At 47.6% G+C, this 21,044-nt stretch overlaps 1 protein-coding gene across 2 annotated transcripts; it reads right to left on the reverse strand.

Annotated features, from left to right (window-relative positions):
• Nucleotides 1–2,875: 2,875 nt before the first annotated feature.
• LOC113826677 (tubulin beta-1 chain) lies at nucleotides 2,876–20,317 on the reverse strand. 2 transcript variants are annotated; one of them, XM_070134035.1, is made up of 5 exons: nucleotides 20,138–20,317; nucleotides 8,710–8,822; nucleotides 7,587–7,708; nucleotides 4,758–5,002; nucleotides 2,876–4,545 (listed from the first exon to the last, which is right to left on the reverse strand). In XM_070134035.1, the coding sequence occupies exons 1-5, from the start codon at nucleotides 20,192–20,194 to the stop codon at nucleotides 3,721–3,723; spliced, it is 1,362 nt and encodes a 453-aa protein (XP_069990136.1). In that variant the 5' UTR covers nucleotides 20,195–20,317; the 3' UTR covers nucleotides 2,876–3,720. The 2 variants fall into 2 exon arrangements, with proteins under 2 accessions (XP_069990136.1, XP_069990137.1); XM_070134036.1 differs by lacking the exon at nucleotides 7,587–7,708 and adding an exon at nucleotides 6,676–6,797 and having other exon boundaries at nucleotides 20,138–20,296.
• Nucleotides 20,318–21,044: the final 727 nt, after the last annotated feature.

The following is a 21,044-nucleotide window of genomic DNA, read 5'->3' on the forward strand; positions in this document are numbered from 1 at the left end:
TCTATCGATCGCCATGCATTCCAAATCATTATCTATCGATCGCCATGCATTCTTAATCATTATCTATCGATCGCCATGCATTCCAAATCATTATCTATCGATCGCCATGCATTCTTAATCATTATCTATCGATCGCCATGCATTCTAATCATCATCTATCGATCGCCATGCATTCTAATCATCATCTATCGATCGCCATGCATTCTAAATCATTATCTATCGATCGCCATGCATTCTAATCATCATCTATCGATCGCCATGCATTCCAAATCATTATCTATCGATCGCCATGCATTCTAAATCATTATCTATCGATCGCCATGCATTCTTAATCATCATCTATCGATCGCCATGCATTCTTAATCATTATCTATCGATCGCCATGCATTCTAAATCATTATCTATCGATCGCCATGCATTCTAAATCATTATCTATCGATCGCCATGCATTCTAATCATCATCTATCGATCGCCATGCATTCCAAATCATTATCTATCGATCGCCATGCATTCTGATCATCATCTATCGATCGCCATGCATTCCAAATCATTATCTATCGATCGCCATGCATTCCAAATCATTATCTATCGATCGCCATGCATTCCAAATCATTATCTATCGATCGCCATGCATTCCAAATCATCATCTATCGCTCGCCATGCATTCCAAATCATTATCTATCGATCGCCATGCATTCCAAATCATCATCTATCGCTCGCCATGCATTCCAAATCATTATCTATCGATCGCCATGCATTCCAAATCATCATCTATCGCTCGCCATGCATTCTAATCATCATCTATCGATCGCCATGCATTCTAATCATCATCTATCGATCGCCATGCATTCCAAATCATTATCTATCGATCGCCATGCATTCTAAATCATTATCTATCGATCGTCATGCATTCTTAATCATTATCTATCGATCGCCATGCATTCTAATCATCATCTATCGATCGCCATGCATTCCAAATCATTATCTATCGATCGCCATGCATTCTAATCATCATCTATCGATCGCCATGCATTCCAAATCATTATCTATCGATCGCCATGCATTCCAAATCATCATCTATCGATCGCCATGCATTCCAAATCATTATCTATCGATCGCCATGCATTCTAAATCATTATCTATCGATCGCCATGCATTCCAAATCATTATCTATCGATCGCCATGCATTCTAAATCATTATCTATCGATCGCCATGCATTCTAATCATCATCTATCGATCGCCATGCATTCCAAATCATTATCTATCGATCGCCATGCATTCTAAATCATTATCTATCGATCGCCATGCATTCTTAATCATTATCTATCGATCGCCATGCATTCTAATCATCATCTATCGATCGCCATGCATTCCAAATCATTATCTATCGATCGCCATGCATTCTAATCATCATCTATCGATCGCCATGCATTCTAATCATCATCTATCGATCGCCATGCATTCCAAATCATTATCTATCGATCGCCATGCATTCTAAATCATTATCTATCGATCGTCATGCATTCTTAATCATTATCTATCGATCGCCATGCATTCTGATCATCATCTATCGATCGCCATGCATTCTAATCATCATCTATCGATCGCCATGCATTCTAATCATCATCTATCGATCGCCATGCATTCTAATCATCATCTATCGATCGCCATGCATTCCAAATCATTATCTATCGATCGCCATCCATTCCAAATCTTTATATATCAATGACTAACGGCCAAGCTTCGCCACGCATGGGCAACTCCCAGCTTCCGGACCCTCTTTTCCTGTGTGCCGCGATCTCTCTCGAGAGAAGCGCATGCGCATTCTCTTTACTGACATTTGTGTACTAGGCTGTGGCATTTGTTCGTCAGGAAGTGCTTCGTGAATAAATTGTGCGGTCTCAAATGTCAGGAAGAGGCGGTGGTGGTAGCCGCCTGTGTGAGTGGTCAAGGAAGTTGTAGTACACGGAACGGGAGGGAGAAGCAGATAATGATGATGAAGAGGGTAAAGAAGACGGAGATGATTGTGGTGAAGATGATGATTACGATGAAGGAAAAGATGGTGGTTATGGTAATGGAAGTAATGAAGAGGTAAAAGAAGAGTAAGAAAGGGGAAGAAAAGAAAAAAAGAGGAGAAAAAGGGATAAGAAAGTGATGGTTATGATAATGATACAGATGTAAAAAAGGAAAGAAAAGGTGTGAATGTGGCCAGTCTCTCTTTTTCAGGTTATTTTCCTATTTCATCATCTGTCTGTGTCGCATGATTGTCTCACGACCGGTAACATGTTAATCATTATAATATATGTTAGTAAAATTAAACTTCTGACATGTATTCTAAGGAATATCCACACCTGTAGTAAGAAATGCAGCGTCACCTCTTTCTGAATGAGCCAAAATGGGTCCCATGATGACAGGAATCTTAGCCTTTGATTATGGTAGTTCAAGAGGATTCCTACATTCAGTCATTTCCATTTGGTAACCAAAAAATGTTTCAAAACAGTGAAGGAATGTAGGGGGTTGAACTAAAGTAGAACTAAACAATTATGTACATACGGTACATCCAAGAGCCTGTCAGAAAAATCATAAGCTACACCAAGTGGCTTCTTATGACAATCCTTTTTTTCTACTGCCACGGTTATTCATGCAAGGGCTCCAGTGATAGCTGTTCCGTCTGACATTTTCCTCTATTGCTCCCGTTCTGATGTTATTAATATTATTCTTTATATTTATTGTAATCGCTATTACAGTACTTTGATTTGCTTCTTCATGTAAATAATTCTTCTGTACTAGCCATGGCTGGAATGCTAAATCATAAGTAACATTGATAAGTAAAGGCAGCTTAGAGCCTCGCATAAGGAGAAACAGGAAAACAACTTGTGTAAATTTTGTGACTTTATTTGTGCCATACTAGACGAGCGGCGGCGTGGCCGGGCGGCGCGAGGGGGCCAAGGGCGTGGCAGACGCTCCACCGCCGCCCTCTTTCCCTCCCTCGGCAACCCACCCGCACGCCCAAGCAAGCAAGGAACTCGCGTGGGCGGGGGAGGCTGGCTCGCTAGACCGCCTGGTTATGACTAAAGCTCTGCGGGCGGCGAGCCGATGGCGCCGCTTCGTCGAACACGCGCCGATGGGGGAGCCGATGGAGTGATGGTAACGTTTAATCATTTGTATAAAAGCTATATAATTCTACATTTTTAAATTATTATTTTCATAGATTAAAGCACATAATGGGGGAGAAAGGGAGGAAGGAGGAAGAGAGAGAGACAGAGAGAGCACTGCTGCGCTGCTGTCAGTGGAAGCATTCACACCTCCGCCTGCTGGAGACGAGGGAAAGGGAGGGGCCGCCTTCCCCCCGCGCGAGGAGCCTCCGGGATCGAGTCCTTGGCTCTTACGGCAGGGAGAGGGGGGAGCGGGTGCCCCCACCCGCGAGGTGCAGGGAGGGTCAAGGGCGCGACATGACCATTAGGATATGTTATGGGCGTGATCTGGCGTGAAAGGTGCGGCATCCGTCACTAGCGCGGGGGCGGGGGCAGTGGAAGGGGCAGGGGGCAGGGCGAACGGGAGGGCGGCGGGGCGCTGGTCCCAAGTCGTCGTGTTGATCAGGAAGAGATGACATGTACTTGCCGTAACGAATAACATTGCAACTTTTAGTTTAATGAATGAGCAACGATCGCCGGGAATTGCGTTCCGGCCGACGGAGGTGAGCAGCCGCGGGCGGTGAGTTAAGCGGTGTCCTGCTCGGCGTCCTCCTCGTAGTCGCCGAGGTCCTCCTCGTCGTCCACGGAGGCCTCCTGGTACTGCTGGTACTCGGACACCAGGTCGTTCATGTTGGACTCGGCCTCCGTGAACTCCATCTCGTCCATGCCCTCGCCCGTGTACCAGTGGAGGAAAGCCTTGCGCTTGTACATAGCCGTGAACTGCTCCGAGATGCGCTTGAACAGCTCCTGGATGGCGGTCGAGTTGCCGATGAAGGTTGACGCCATCTTGATGCCTCGCGGCGGGATGTCGCACACGGCCGTCTTCACGTTGTTGGGGATCCATTCCACGAAGTACGAAGAGTTCTTGCTCTGGATGTTGTACATCTGCTCGTCCACCTCCTTCATGGACATCTTGCCTCGGAACACGGCGGCCACGGTCAGGTAGCGGCCGTGGCGCGGGTCGCAGGCGGCCATCATGTTCTTGGCGTCGAACATCTGCTGAGTGAGCTCGGGCACGGTGAGGGCGCGGTACTGCTGCGAGCCGCGGGCGGTGAGCGGCGCGAAGCCGGGCATGAAGAAGTGCAGGCGAGGGAACGGTACCATGTTCACGGCCAATTTCCTGAGGTCGGCGTTCAGCTGGCCAGGGAAGCGCAGGCAGGTGGTCACGCCCGACATGGTGAGCGACACCAGATGGTTCAAATCGCCGTAGGTCGGGTTCATCAGCTTGAGGGTTCGGAAGCAGATGTCGTAGAGAGCCTCGTTGTCGATGCAGTAGGTCTGGTCAGTGTTCTCGACCAGCTGGTGAATGGAGAGGGTCGCGTTGTACGGCTCTACCACAGTGTCGGAGACCTGGCGGGGACAAGGGCGTTACAGACAATAGGCAAGGGGGGCGAGTTCGACAAACGGGTCTCAGCTGGACAAGATAACCAGAACACAGACAAGATAAATCTTCTTCATTAAATGCCAAGAAAAATAATCAGAATTAGCACAGCGAATCTTATCAGCAATTCATCTCCGAGGAGCGACCCGCAGCCACAGTCTACACAAGCGCTCCTCCTTACCTTAGGCGAAGGAACGACGGAGAAAGTGTTCATGATCCTGTCGGGGAACTCCTCGCGGATCTTGGAGACGAGGAGCGTGCCCATACCGGAGCCTGTACCGCCGCCCAGGGAGTGTGTCAGCTGGAAGCCCTGCAGGCAGTCACAGTTCTCAGCCTCCTTCCTCACCACGTCGAGCACGGAGTCCACGAGTTCGGCGCCCTCAGTGTAGTGTCCCTTGGCCCAGTTGTTCCCTGCGCCGCTCTGACCTGGGGGTGGGCGGGTGGCGGAGGGAGGAAGAAGGAGGAGGGGAGACAAAGGGAAGTAGTTAGTTGATCTGTCCCTTGGGTTCTAATCGGGTGGCCAAATGACTCATGTCGGCATTAAGATTTTTTTTCATATTTACAAAGAACTGATTTATTTAGAATTTCAATAGAAACACTCAATACTGGAAATTAATACTGACTATTTGACCTACTGCTTATATTTTCCTCTAATTCACTAAAACTTGAACATATACGAACCATAATATCTCAACAAGAGACTTTACCAAAACATAAAACGAAAAATGTGGATGACAGGGGGACATAAAAGGAATTATGGTTGTTAGTGTCACATGCATAATGTCACAAGCGGTCAAGAAGCTGTGTATGTATGTGTGAATATGTGTATATAAGTACGTGTGTGTTGATGTGTATATAACTTGTGTATAAATAAGATGCTCAGTAACGCCTTCTCATGCAACATTCAACATTCATCATTCTGCATAGAGAATCAAGAGCGGCATTCAACCCGGCGCGGTTCTGCTTGCTTGCTTGTCATGCACTAATAGTCTAAACATTCATTCTAACACCGGCGGTCGCTAGAACAAGAAGCCAAGACGCTAGATTTAGTGCTCATGTGATGTCATGCGGCGCCCGAGAACGCGCTGGCGAGGGAACAAGAGGTCACGAGTGCTTGCCGTTTTGTTGGGCTTTGGGTCCCTTTGCTGATCCCCGAGTCGGTTGGATAAATGAATGAACAAATGAACACACACGCACACGCACGCACACACACACACACACACACACACACATATATATATACATATATATATATATATATATATATATATATATATATATATATATATACATATATATATATACATATATATATATATATATATACATATCTATATATATATATATATATATATATATATATATATATATATATATATATATATATATATATATATATGTATATATATATATATATAACACATCCACCATGCACACGCACATATACATACATGCGTAAATATATGCAAACACACATACATAAACACACATATATACTCATCCATACACACGCACATACAACCAGTCATGCACAGACATACAATCACACAGAGACGCACAGATCGTAGCCCGCACGGCGCGGCGGCCCCGAACGGGCGGCCGCGGAGGTGACCCCCACGTGGGAGAGATCAGCAGGAACCGGTCGCACAAGAGCAACAGGAAAGGCGGAATCGACGTGGAAAGAAGTCGTGCTGCTTTGCCTGGTGCTTCCCCGACACGCGCATTACGTGACACTCCCTGCCGGGGGGGGGGGGGGGGGACACACGCGCGCATGCTTTGCTTAAGAACACGACGATGCATTAAAAGAGGAGAGATAGAACGAGAAACTTTCAATTTTCTCTTGATCTTTTTCTGTTTAGTTAACGTTTCAGCAAAGGGTTCAAGAAACTTTTCGTTATTTGCTTTATGTCTAGCGACTGGAAGATCTACTGTGTCGGGTTAGAAAGTCCCGCTCGCTGAGGGCCGTCCTGCAAGACGATTTTTACCAAAATTACATTTTTTATCTGCTGATGGAGGGTTGCACAGGCGTGTGGGAGAGGTGTGGGTGCCAAGGAGGGTTGGTTTGTGTTGGAAGAAGGGATCGACAGAGAGCTACTGACCAAAGACGATGTGTTCTGGTTTAAAGAGTGGTCCGAGGGGCCCGCTGCGAACAGCGTCCATGGTGCCCGGCTCCAGGTCGACCAGCACAGCTCGCGGAACGTACTTGGCCTTGTTGCCCTCGCTGTTAACAAGCAATAAACATCCCAGCCGTTAGTGCAAGATTCGCTATTAGATGTTGCTGCAACTCATCGTGAGAGAGAGGAAAAGGCTCTCCGTTGTTGCTGCAACACTGGCGCCCGCCGTGCATTGCCACCGCAACACAACAGTGGACAGTCCGGGCCAGACACGTGCCAATGGAGGAACCGGCAAGAACGCGCGTCGCCGAAACAACTCGAGGAGACTAAAACACTGAGGAAGCAACTATTGACTGACAAAAGGCCATGCAAGTGGAACTAGCGGTGCTGCTGCAGCTGCTGCTACGGCCTTCCTCTAGAGTGCCACGCTACACGACCGGGTCCCGGACTGTCCACGTCGTAGCCCGTGTTGGCGACAGGAACGCACGACACGCACGCGCACCCTCCCCCTCGGTCCATTCTGACGCCCTTCGACCCATGAATCTCCGCCCCAGAATCCGCTTAAGAACTCGCAGGGCGTCAGAATGCAGCGCGGGAGGAGGACGAGCGTCAAAGCTTTAGTTGAACTGTTTTAATGCAGCCGAATGAGGGATTAGAGTGGGTTATGGGGTTGCGGCTGGCCCGGCAGCAGAGGGCCGAGGCTCCAGCCCCGAGGCCCGACCTGTTAGTGTGACTCCCGTGACACCTGTTCAGGGGGGCGTGTGAGGCTTAGTGCTATTAGTGAAAATAGAGGCCGGAGAGGGGAGGGGGACAGGGCGAGTGCTTGGGCGCGATGGTCGGCCTAGGACCCATCGCCTCCTCGCCGCCCCGTCCCGTCGCCCGCCCGCTCGACGTACCGAAGACGAAATGGCTGGGCTTGAAGAGTTCCCCGAGAGTGCCTGCCTTCACCGAGTCCATCGTCCCGGGCTCGAGGTCCACCAGGATGGCTCGGGGGACGTATTTGCCCGGGGCGCCCTCGCTGCGCACGGGCGATGGAGGGGGAGGAACAGTGGGTCAGGCGGCCAACTCAGACTACTCTTTCTAGCACAGATGGGACTCTGACTTCTCTTGTACTCATTCTAGCATGTTTTGCCTTACAAGCACAGATAGGACTCCTTTTGTACCCTAGCTCACGTGATATTCTTGTTTATCCTTTAATCATTCCAAATCCCATGAGATTTTCAGTAATCTTACACATTCTGCCTCGCATACCATTCTACACTATCTACTCATTTCGACTCTTTTATATCATGACGCATCCTACACGCCAACTTGTTAAAACGAATTCTGCTTGAAACTCATTCTGCTTCTCATATCTTCATACCTCACAAGCCACCTCACGAAAACTGATTTCTGCCTAGCTCAAGTTACTTCACAGAACACAAGACTACATTACACTGCGTAAACCTACCTTACAACTATCAAAACTTCATATTGCTTTCATGCAAGGACCTTCTCGTCTTATTCTCTCATCCAAGCTAAGAATAACCGGTTTACTTAACATTATCCTCCGATTGGTCGATAATGAACAGGTATCATTAACATAATGAATCATGATAAACCGATTTCTTTATCACACACTATCAAACACTCCAATACTGTGCAGAATAATATGATTAAACTCAAGGAAAATCACTTTAATGCTAACAAATAATAAAAATTGGTCTTCAGTGGTTTACTTTAAAGAAGTTTGATACAATTATGATATAATGAATAGAAAAAAGTTGTGATTTCAAATGAATACATTGCATATGGTATCTGGCAATGCACTTCTCTAATTATTAAGCAAATTTCTACATCAAAAGCTAGTTACCAAACTCGAAACAAAACTTCAAAAACGAAAAATAAAACTTTCAAACATTGAACTTAAGCAAACCTAGGAATATACATAAAACAAAAATGATGGCAGAGGCACAGGAGGAGGAAGAGGAGGCCGGGTCTCCTCTCCTCGCATCCCAAGGAACCCCGACGTCGCCTCACCTGTAGTAGACATTGATCCTCTCGAGCTGCAGATCCCGGACGTCCTGAGGAACATTTTCTCGCAGGGTCCCCGCCGCCGTCAGCCCGTGCTCGTCACTGATGATCTCCCAGAACTGTTGGAAGAGGGATACTGGTTAAGGAATGCTGGGTTTAAGTAATGGAGGATCTGGCGTTTTGTATGAAAGGGCTGAAACGATTCCACTTGCAATGACTGAATTGAAATCAAGATAGTACCGTTTATTTGCTATCAGGTTATTGTATCAGATTTGTTTTATTGAGATAAATAATTGACATCAGATTAAATGGGATAGATATACTCAAGAACAACAAAAATATTGTTATTATCTAAGCCATAATAATATCTCAAAATAGTGAAATCGAACACATCCCTGCATCATCATCATCATCACCGCATTATTATCATCATCATCATCATCATCGACATGAAACTTCAAAGAGACTAGAATAACTGTAGGCTCGACCCCCCCCCCTCGCATTCCCCGTGGCCAGTGGGAGGGGGTCGAAGAAGGGTGGTGGGAAGGGGAGGGGGCGAATTACCAGCCGTGAAGACTTAACAGGAAATCTTCGAGTCACTGGCTCGTACACGGCCACTTCCGGCGTCGTGTGGCTGTCAGGCTGAATCTAGAGTGTGCTGGAATGAGGGAGGGAGTCGCTGGAGTGAGGGAGGGTGTTGTTAGAGTGTGTGGAATGCTTGAGAGCTTCCATAGTGCGTACTGAGTCTTTGATAAAACAAAGAAGGTAAAGAGAGAGGGAGAGAGAAAGAGAGAGAGACAGAGAGAGAGAGAGAGAGAGAGAGAGAGAGAGAGAGAGAGAGAGAGAGAGGAGAGGAGAGGAGAGGAGAGGAGAGAGAGAGAGAGAGAGAGAGAGAGAGAGAGAGAGAGAGAGAGACAGAAGAAGAAGAAGAAGAAGAAGAAGAAGAAGCAGTACTGGAAAAAAGAAATGCACGATGAAAATGAGCAACAGGTAAAACTGGGAGGCTAACAATGAAAGCGTTTTTGTTTTTCGAGGGATGCTGGACTGTAGGTGTATTCTACATGGAAAAAATAAGCAGAGAGAAGGAAGGTAGGATGGTAGGAGACCGAAGAAAAAAGAAGGTAAAATATAGGGAAAGTGCAACATACGATAGACGTACACAGAGATGGAGACAGGCAGTGCGATTGACAGAGGCGAATTGGAGAAGAAAAGGAGAAGCAGTGCAGGAAAAAGAAATGACGGCAAAGCAAACGAGAAGGGAGGCACGAAGGAGGAAAGTGAGGCAGGCCGGAGCGAACAGGAGGCGTTGGCAGGCAGACAGGGGAAGAAGCTGGGAGAAGCAGCGAGGCGTGACGCGGCAGCAGGAGGATAAGAAAGGTGAGAAGGATTAAAGGACTTGATAAAGAAAGGAGACGAGAACAAAAGCAATAATGAGGAATTGGAGAGGAAGGGGGTGGAAAAGGGACGGCTAAACGTGGCACCCTCGCGCGTCTAAAGGCTGGAGGACAAAGGAAACGATTAAAGAGGAAGAACCGGGAAACGGATAAAGAAAGTGGCGCATAAAGTCATGATGCAGAACAAGAACAGGCAACGTCGAAGCAGAGAAGGGAGGAAGGGGGAGGGAGAGAGGGGAAGGAGAGAAGAGCAACAGGGAGAGAGAAGAAAGAGGACGACTTGGTGGAGAGGGGGAGGGAAGAGAGGAAGGGAATACGAAGAATAAGGGAGAGGGGCAGGCTATGAGGTAGAGACAGAAGGGAAGAAAAGGAGGATAAGGGAGGCAGAAGAGTGAGACTGGTGAGAGGAGGAAGTGAGAAGGGAGGGTGAAGGAGAAGCAGCGGCGTCAGTGTTTGTGGCGGTTAGTGGTTTCGTGAGTCGTCGCTGGTTGTTGCTTCAAGCAGCGTCGTGCGGGCAGGAGCGCGGTCGCCGGAGAGTGCAGTCTCGTCCCGAAATCAGCCGCGAGCCCCTTGAAGCTTCCTCTTAAGTCCTTGCTATTTCGACCTCCTTTTTCGAGCCATGGCTATTCGGAGCCTGGTCTTGGTCCCGGCTATTTAGTCTATACTTTGTGTCCTAGTTATTTCGGCCACTGCACTGAATCCTTGAAATACTTCGAGTTCTGGCTACAGTGACTTCAACGCCCTCCCAGAAATGAGTCCTTCCCTAGCATTTGCCGTCGTCTCTGTATCCTCAACCGACACAAAATTTCACCTTCACTCTCCTCTTGTAAATTGATATTAGATGATAAAAGGGGGTGGAAGGGGGGGCGGCAACAGGAAATGGGCAACTGACTGACGGTTAGACAAATCAAGACGCTAGTAACGTCTTTGAATGTTTTTGCACAGTATTTGGGCGTCTCGGACTGGTCTCTTCCGCTCTTCCTCTGCCCGCTGTCGCTCCCCACATGCTCTGGGTATCATTACATTGTTTGAGCCATTGTCTTGCTTGTGTAATTGTGATTATCTTACTCCCTCGCGGAATGGGACGCAAGCAAGGCTCGGTTGTCCTCAATTCCAAAACTGACAGTGTAGCCTTTCGAACTCTCTCTCGCTCTTTCTCTTTTTCTCTCTCTCTATCTCTCTCTTTCGAATCCAACCTACCTTTCCCCGCCCCCTCGCCCCTCCCCCTTCCCGACGCGTCTTGCACCAGCTGCCGCACCGAGCCAGCGCGACACGACGCGAGATCCTGTCAGGCCGGAGAACGAGTCTGGTGTAACGGCAGCCTATTCGTTGCCAGAAAACGTGACCTGCATGTTACGGCCAAGGCGCCTCATCATTCAGTCACCGGGTCAGCACGCATAGCTCTTGACGCGAAAAGGAATGAGAAACTATGGGCTCTCGAGGTCTAAATAGTTTTCCTTCCGCGACGTGGGTGTGTGGGCGAAATCGGTAAGGGAACAATCATACACATAAAGCGCATGGATACATACTCGTGTATATACTCCTCACCTACCACTTCTCCACCTCTTCCTATTTTTCTCCTTTCGCTTTTCTTATCCACATTCTCTTTCTCCTTTCGCTTTTCTTATCCACATTCTCTTTCTCCTTTTTCTTCGCCCTATCCTCTCCTTTCCTTCTCCTCCTTTTCCTCCCCCCTTCCCCCTTTTCCTTTTCCTACTGCTTTTTCCTTCTCCCCCTCCCCTCCTTTCCTCCTACTCCTTTTCCCTTTCTCCCTCCCCTCTCCTCCTCCTCCTCCTCCCCCAACACACAAACACACGATGGGCGCGGCAGGAATCCCGCCTGACGTCTCCCCCCTCTAGCCCCTCCCCCCTCCCCCCCTCCCCCTTCTCCCCTTTCCCCCCTCACACCACTCAATTATTTGTTCTCTCCACATCCCCTTCCATAAGTATTTTATAAACACATATATATATATATATATATATATATATATATATATATATATGTGTGTGTGTGTGTGTGTGTGTGTGTGTGTGTGTGTGTGTGTGTGTGTGTGTGTGTGTGTGTGTGTGTGTGCGTGTGTGTATGTGTGTGTGTGTGTGTGTGTAGACACACATCCATGCATACGCATATATATATATATATATATATATATATATTTATATATATTATATATATATGCATATACATATATATATATATAGTTATATATATTATATATATATGCATATACATATATATATATATATATATATATATATATATATATATATATATATATATATTTATATATATTATATATATATGCATATACATTTATATATATATATATATATATATTTATATATATTATATATATATATATATATATATATATATATATATACATACATGTGAATGATTACCCTTTCCTCAAGAACTTTGGAACCTTACACGACCAGAATGTCTACCATATTTGTAACCTTCACCACACCTTCATCACCAGCCCCCTCCCCCCCCCCCCCCTGGCAGTGACATCATCCCCATCACCCTCCCCGCTAACACTGACATCACCAACACTCCCCGTCACCCTCTTTAATACACCATCTTCTCAACAATCATTGCAGCATTACTCCCGAGATGATGTATTGTGCCCTCTGCCCCTCCGCTGACATCACCATCATATCTATCATGCACTAAACGCCATTTCTGTCATGCACTGAACTGACATAAGCTTGGGGATAAGATAAACCCTCTAAGTGCATCTGACATTACTTTCGACTATTATTACCGACTGTTAAGGAGCTACTTTACATATCCAGTGAACAAAATTAATCGGTGCACAGATATCAAGCTGTTATCGATACAAGGCAAGGACGTCAGTAAAGGCTGGAGTATAAGGTCATGCTAAGTAGTACTCAGCCGTGTTTTGTGCGTGACTATTTGTATCTAATTTTTCGTAGATTTAATTAATATAAAGATATAGAGACATATAAAGACTGAGATAGAAAGATACGGAGAATATTTTAAATATATAAATAGGGGAAGAGAGAGAGAGAGAGAGAGAGAGAGAGAGAGAGAGAGAGAGAGAGAGAGAGAGAGAGAGAGAGAGAGAGAGAGAGAGAGAGAGAGAGAGAGAGAGAGAGAGAGAGAGAGAGAGAGAGAGAGAGAGAGAGAGAGAGAATATCAAACAAGGCTTGTTTATTTCTTTATTTCTCAATTCATCCTCCTGCCTGTCTTCACAATCCCCCTCACCCCCTGAATTTACCTGACCTCAACAGGAGTTCCGGTCACGTGACCAGCCAGGAGAACCTGGCTTCCGGCCACCGACCAATAAGCGGCCGCCAGCTACTGGACAGGAAAGGGAGGGAGAAGGGGGAGGGAGACAATGAATCCCTTCCCTTCTTAATCCAAAGAAGACGAAAGAAAGTCAAAGAATAAAGACTGGGGATAAAAGGAAAATGTGAAGATCGACTAAGAAGAAATTAAGAAACGGATACAGATAAAGAAATGAAGGTTCATGAAAAGCGACACAATGGACGCGCATAAACCGGGAGGGGAAAGTGGCATCGCGTGCATGCAGGCACAGAGGGAGGGTGAGAGGAAGTGCACTAGGATGACCTTTATTCATTATTTAAAAACTATAACAACATCACAAGGTCTCCTGAAGCCCCGCCCCATCCCCTGTCCTGCCCTACGCCTCTTCTCGCCGCCTAAATTGGGAAGTTTTACCAGCTGCCCTCAAAGCACCTGCCGAGACGTAGGCCTATATCACAGTCCATTACATTTACACCTGAGCCTCTTTTCGAAAAGAATATACGAAGAAATGCGTAGTTTTAGATATATGTGTTATCCAGGGATGGGTCTAATTTGTGTATAAATGAAATAAAAAAGGTCAGTTGTTATTGAGGTTGCGTGATTATTGGCTGTGAGGCATTATGGATGGCGCCACGCCCGCGCACGCTTGTGGCTCCTCCTTTGTCAACGTCGCCCCTGCTGTGTTCTGGAGCTTCTTCATGCTTTTCCTTTTTATTCCGCGCTCTCTCTCACTCCTTCCATACTTCTCTTCCCTTCCTCTATTTTCCTCTCTCTTTCTCTCCCTTCCTCTTCCTCGCTCCCCCTCCCTCCTTTACCTACCACTGAACTACTCCCATTGTTACTCTTAACCTCACTCCTACTCCTGAACCTGCTCCTACTCTCGCCTGGCCGAAGGGAGCCGGGAAAGACAACTGCATTAGTATTGGACAATGGCCTCTTGAAACACCTGCAGGCAGCGACACAGGACCAGGGTAAAGGAAAGGGACGGGGAAGGGGAGGGGGGGATAGGGGAAGGGGAAAGGAGGAGGGAGATGGGGTATTCAAGGGGGTTGGTAGCAATGGGTCCCTGCTTGCATGGCGTGAAAACTTACTGGCGAAAAGAATATCCATCAGTTTCACTTGACAGTACGATTGATTTTCATCCTTCTAACAGAACTTTTTCCTTTTCAAGTGGGATGGTTTAGTATGGAGAGACAACAATAAAAAAATAAGACGGAAAGAAAATGAGAGAGACTGAAAGTTGGGAAAGAGATGCGAGGCAGAGAAGAGAGGAGAGAAATGAATGTCGAGAAACAACATTGCAAGAATCATTCAGTACTATCCAAACATTCCTGTTCTCTCTCTCTCTTTCTCTCTCTCTCTCTGTGTGTCTCTGTCTCTCTCTCTCTCTCTCTCTCTCTCTCTCTCTCTCTCTCTCTCTCTCTCTCTCTTTCTGTATATATATATATATATATATATATATATATATATATATATATATATATATATATATATATATATATATATATATATATATATATATATATATATATATATATATATATATATATATATATATATATATATATATATATATATACACATATACATATATATGCATACATACATATACTTATATGTGTATATGTATACATTTTTTCTTCCTCCCCCCTCCCTCTCTTCGTCTCTTTCCTTTCCCATCCTCACTCCATCTTCTACCCCTTTTCTAGTTTGATACCATAATGGATAAGGAATCTGGAAATCAAGCATTATAAAACAGCAGCACTAATAATCTCGAACGCAAGCATGAACTGAACACCAAGGACAAAGCACTTGCACGACTAAGGTTAGGGATGAGGAGGTGGGGGAATGGGAAGGGACAAGAGAGGAGGAGGGAGGAGGAAATGGAGGGAGGGAGGGAGGGAGAGGGAGAGGGGGAGGGAGAGGGGGAGTGAGGGAGGGAGAGGGAGGGAGGGAGGGAGAGGGGGAGGGAGGAGGAGGGAGAGGGAGAGGGGAGGGAGAGGGAGGGAGGGAGAGGGGGAGGGAGGGAGGGAGGGAGGGAGGGAGGGGGGAGGGGCAGGGAGGGAGGGAGAGAGGGAGATAGAGAGAGAAATAGAGAGAGAGAAAGAGAGAGAGAGAGAGAGAGAGAGAGAGAGAGAGAGAGAGAGGAGAGAGAGAGAGAGAGAGAGAGAGAGAGAGAGAGAGAGAGAGAGAGAGAGAGAGAGAGAGAGAGAGAGAGAGAGGAGAGAGAAGAGAGAGAGAGAGAGAGAGAGAGAGAGAGAGAGAGAGAGAGAGAGAGAGAGAGAGAGAGAGAGAGAGAGAGAGAGAGAGAGAGAGAGAGAGAGAGAGAGAGAGAGAGGAGAGAGAGAGAGAGAGAGAGAGAGAGAGAGAGAGAGAGAGAGAGAGAGAGAGAGAGAGAGAGAGAGAGAGAGAGAGAGGTGGGCATTATACAGATACGTAAAAGTTACAACAATAGTTCATCTCGGTGGAAATATGCATGAACTCACTGCTGAAACAATCATGCACACGCACCGAAGAAGACATACAAGCTCTGTTTTTTTTCGAGGGGTCGAGGGGATTCTTACGATTTATTATTTTTCTAATGTTTTAGTTTCCAAATTAGAAATACAAATGGTCGGGTTACGACCACGTGATTTGATGACTTCTTCCGGCACTGTACCTTCTGCTTGCTTCGCATCCTTACTCTTCCACCATTTCTAAAGCTCTTCTCCACCAGTCCTTTCATTACTCTTGAAAATTTAACTGCTCAAACCCCATCTCCCTCTAGACTTATTCCTCCAACCTCACCCCCTCCCCCTTCTCAGACGGAGGGGATGACGTCATCACGACGGTACGCCGCAGTGTTGCCACATCCCTCAGGCAGAGACGATTCCTGCCACGGGGAAGGCGGAGGTGACGAGAGAGGGGGAGGGAGAGAGAGGAAGAGTAGAAGGGGGCGTAACCTTTCGCGAAAACAGCCCCTTTTCTCTCCGTGATGTTGTATCTCTGACTGTTTTTTGCATTACTAGCCACCTAATCTTTAGATTGCTTCTGTCGCCTCGTCGAATCTGAATCTTTCTTTGTATATATTTACTAGCACTTGATGGTCTCGAGGCCTACCTGCATACCAATCCCCTTTGCTAATAGTCTGTTTACCGGCGTCCTGGCTTGCTTTTTACCCTCTGTCTGCCCGCCTCTTTATTTGCTTTCAGTTCGTGCGTTTGCGCCGGTGTTTGTACGACCCCGCATGGCAACAGGTAAAAAAAGGCTCGGGTTTGTGAGGCTGTGAATGGTAACGACTGGGTCTGCATGAATGATATATTTTTTTACGAGCTACAGTCATGAGGCAGTATCGTGGCTAGGAAGCCGGTTGCCATGACGACCGCCCACCGGCTCGGCAGTGCACAACCAGCAGTTTATGTGGTCAGCGAGCTTTCCTGGATTCCTCGCCCCTCAAACCTCGGAACCCAAGAGTATTACTATCCTCACATCACTCTGACTGCCTGCCTCTCCCTCCTCCCCCCCCTATCTCTCTCTCCTTCCCACCCCTTTCTCTCTCTGACATCCTTTCACCGCATGTTCGTATATCACTGGCTCAGTCACACACCTCGCCTGAGTTGACCTGTCATCGTTGCCTCGTCTGCTACTCTCATCAACCACAAGTCTCACCTGTTCTCTCTCTCTCTCTCTCTCTCTCTCTCTCTCTCTCTCTGACGATGCTTGTTTGATGCTTGTGGGAAAGACGGAGCGAGCTCTGCGACAGCGAGTGGGCACTAAACCAAATAATGATCGCATGACCAGATAACAAAAGAGTCGCAATACCAGCATAACCAGCACACAGTAGTCCGTCTTTGGGGAAGAGGGTGGCGGTGGGGGGAAGGGGGAGAGGGAGGGGAGTTTTGGGAGGGATGGTGGAAGGAGAGGGCGAGGGCAGGGGAGAGGGGAGCTAAGGGAGGTGGAAGGAGAGGGCTAAGGTAGGGGGTAAGGAGGAAAGGGATGGGAGTGAAGGCAGGGGAGGCAGCAAGAGAGGGACAGGGGGGGGGCATAGGATGGGTATGTGGAAGGAGAGGGGAGTTCGGGGGCGGAGGGCTGGGAGAAGGGGGTGGGAGGGAGGTGAGAAGGAAACGGGCTAGGAGGGTGAGGGCGCGGGAGGGAAAGAAAAGGTAGGGGGATGGGGAGGGGAAGATAAGTGAGCGGAAGAGGAGAAATAGGGATGGGGAGAAGGGGGAAAGGATACAGGACACTTTGATAGTTTTGCGGAGCGTCTCTCAAATTCGGCGAGGCAAATGGCATAAGGGAGGGAGGGAGGGAAAAAGAGAGAAAGAGTGAGAGAGAGAGAGAGAGAGTGAGAGAGAGAAGAGAGAGAGGAGAGAGAGAGAGTGAGAGAGAGAGAGAGTGAGAGAGAGAGAGAGAGAGAGAGAGAGAGAGAGAGAGAGAGAGAGAGAGAGAGAGAGAGAGAGAGAGAGAGAGAGAGAGAGAGAGAGAGAGAGAGAGTGAGAGTGAGAGAGAGAGAGAGAGAGAGTGAGGACAGAGTGAGAGAGAGAGAGAGTGAGAGAGAGAGAGTGAGAGACAGAGTGAGAGAGAGAGAGAGTGAGAGAGAGAGAGTGAGAGAGAGAGAGTGAGAGAGAGAGAGAGAGAGAGAGAGAGAGAGAGAGAGAGAGAGAGGAGAGAGAGAGAGAGAGAGAGAGAGAGAGAGAAAGAGAGAACTACGTAAACGAAGAAAGAAGTTTTAAGTACAAGCGAGCGGTGACAGATGGCACAGACGGGCTGGGTGACAGGGGCGAGCTGTTAACGTTATTGAGCTTATCACAATCCTAATGGGACAATTACAAGCAGCGTGACAGTAACAGTTCCTCAGTCATTCGAGAAGATTCGGCGCAGGCAATGTAGCCAGAGCCTTTCGCCGCGCCGCCCTTGGAGACGACCCGGGGAGACCTGCTCCTTCCCTCACCTGAGCGACAGGCGCGCGGCCGTGCGCTCTGGCAGTACCGGCGAGCACTGTCTGTCTGTCACTTGCTGCTCGAGTCGCGGCTCTTGGCAACAGGTGGTTTTCTTCGGTAGGATTAACACGTAAAAAAAACGTAATGAATAATGGAAAGAAACTAGAATAAACCGGTTTAGGAATTGAACCGGAAAGACGGAGTGTCCGATCGACATGAAATGAAAATCAATTAAGCCGAAAAGGTGATGTCACTCTCGACCTTCACCCACTATGGCTCCCGAAAACATAGCATTGTTACCACACCCCGCTGTGTACGGGGAAACCTTGGCTTCGAGCGCCGCAGTCGGGATTCCTGCTAACAAAGGCAAAAATGATGACATCCTGTCCTGGTAACACTGCTTCGACGCCGTCATTTCCGGATTAAGAAGAAAACGCGACGGGGGAAAGGAGGGGATGAGAGAGGGAAGGGGGGGCGAGGGAGCAGGAGGAGGGGGAGGGAGGTACTTAAGAAGGAGGTCAGTTAGTCACGCAATAATTACATCTTGAAGGCTCCTTCGCATCAAACCTTGGGTGTCCTGGGGGTGATTCATCAGCCCCTCCCGGCCGATTCATAAGACCGTGATTTCATCTCTGCTGCCTTGTCGGCGCGCCGTGTCAGCGTTGCTCTCACACGACTAAAGGAGATAGAGTGCATCTGTACACACACACACACACACACACACACACACACACACACACACACACACACACACACACACACACACACACACACACACACACACACACACACACACACACACACGTGCGTACATGCAGAAAAACTCGCTTAATGAAGTCTTAAGTCTCTGTGATGCAGTTACGCCGCCTGACTGACGGTGGTTATTTAAATGTTCGTGAAAATGCTCAACATTTAGGCTCCTGTCTGATTCGTGTTAACGTAATCTTGGACATTATTTGCTTGGTGACAACTAATGCCTTGGCAAATATATCCCATTTATCATTTTTATGATATGATAAGTGTGTTTTGTGTTTTGATGCCATGGTTCTTGCATGGCTCAAGTTACTAGCATTATGATTTTTTTTTTTTTTACAATGACTAGGAAATCACAGTTGGTTATTTAAAGCCACAGAAAAGAAAACTCTGCTGTTGTTTTCGACGTCGAAAAATTGCAGCCAAATTCATGACCGTAAGTCATGCGGGAACTGGGAAACAGGCTCTGAGTCCTTGTCCTAACAGACGCGAGAAGACCGATAAACACGGGAGACACAGAAGTCACAAAGACCTCCTCAGACTATACTATTTCGGGCCATCTGCATATCGGGGATTCTGTAAGTCTTGGCCTCCTGTCCTGACCTCTTGGGAGGAGGCCGAGGGTGAGAGCAACCGGCGGTGCAAGCAGAGTCGGGGCGATGTGAGTGACCCGGCGGGCGTAAGGGTGTCGCAAGTATCGTGTGGGCAACTGTGGGCGTCGAGATGAAATAGGACTTTTCCAACCCTGTCGGTAGGGACTCGAGGCCGGTTACTCGGAGATGTCAAGGACGGACGAAGGTTGCAGGCCGTGATTTCGGGGCGGCGCCTCCCCTGGCTGAGTCGTGCAGGTGATCATCCTCGCCGACGTCCCCTTCCCGTCCCTGTCCCTGTCCCCTCCCCTCCCCGACAAGCCTAACAGGATCAGGTGTCAGGGCCGCCCGCGGAATATGCACTTGAAGGTATGCCTGTCTGGCGCCGGCAATGCAAGTGCGGCTGGTTGCGGCAGAGGGTCATGTTCACGCCCACACGGCCGTTCGAGGTCATGTACGGTCAGGTGTCGCTCGGTACACTTACCTTTGTGCCGATCTGGTTGCCGCATTGGCCGGTCTGGACGTGCACGATTTCTCTCATTTTGGAGGATGTGTGATGAGGAGTTCTCGGAGAGATGAGTAGCGTCCGCCGAGCACGACACTCTACTGTCAACTGAAGCTCAGCGCGCTGCCTCGCACCTTTTCTCCTGACCACAACCCACACTAGTCAAGCGAGCATCTATGCTTTCCAGATCCTCGAGATCGTTTTAAATGTGTTTATTCGTAGCCACTAATTGCAAATTTACACTAGACAAGTACGATAAAGGTGAGGATCTTATTTTATTATTCACTTAGGTTCACAGGACTCTTAAAGAGAAGGATTTAGTGTTTTGGCTTTAAGCGAATGTAGGAGGGCTGGTGCGGGACTCAAAGTGGGAGGGGCTTGACACGGGCCACCACACTCCTCGTCCTCCCCCGCTGCCTTCATCCTCCTCCTTCTCTTTCGTCTTCTCCTTCTTTACTTCTTTTCTTCCACCTCCTCCTCCTTTTCCTACCCCTTCTCCATCTTCTCCTTCCCCACCCTGCTCCCTCTTCCTTTCTTCTTTTTTTCCTCTGTTTCTTTCTACTCCATCCTTTCCCTCGTTTCTATTACTCTTTCTCATTTTTTCTCCTACTTCTTTTTTTTTTTATCGCCATCATCATTATCATAATCTATTTTTCTTCTTCGTCCTTTTCTTTTCTCCTCCTCCTTCTTTTCCTTCCACTCCTCCTCCCCTCTCTTTTCCCCTTAAGTCCTCCTTCGTACTCGTCCTATAAGCCCCTTCTTTCCCTCCCTTTCCCAGTTCATAATTCTCCACGACCTCCTTATCCCTTTTCCTTCTCCTCCTCTTCTTCTATATTTACTACTTCTTCTCCTACTGTTTCCTCATCCTCTTCTTCTTCGTCTTCTA

The sequence above is a fragment of the Penaeus vannamei genome, chromosome 19 (assembly GCF_042767895.1).
Source record: "Penaeus vannamei isolate JL-2024 chromosome 19, ASM4276789v1, whole genome shotgun sequence".
NCBI lineage: Eukaryota > Metazoa > Arthropoda > Malacostraca > Decapoda > Penaeidae > Penaeus > Penaeus vannamei.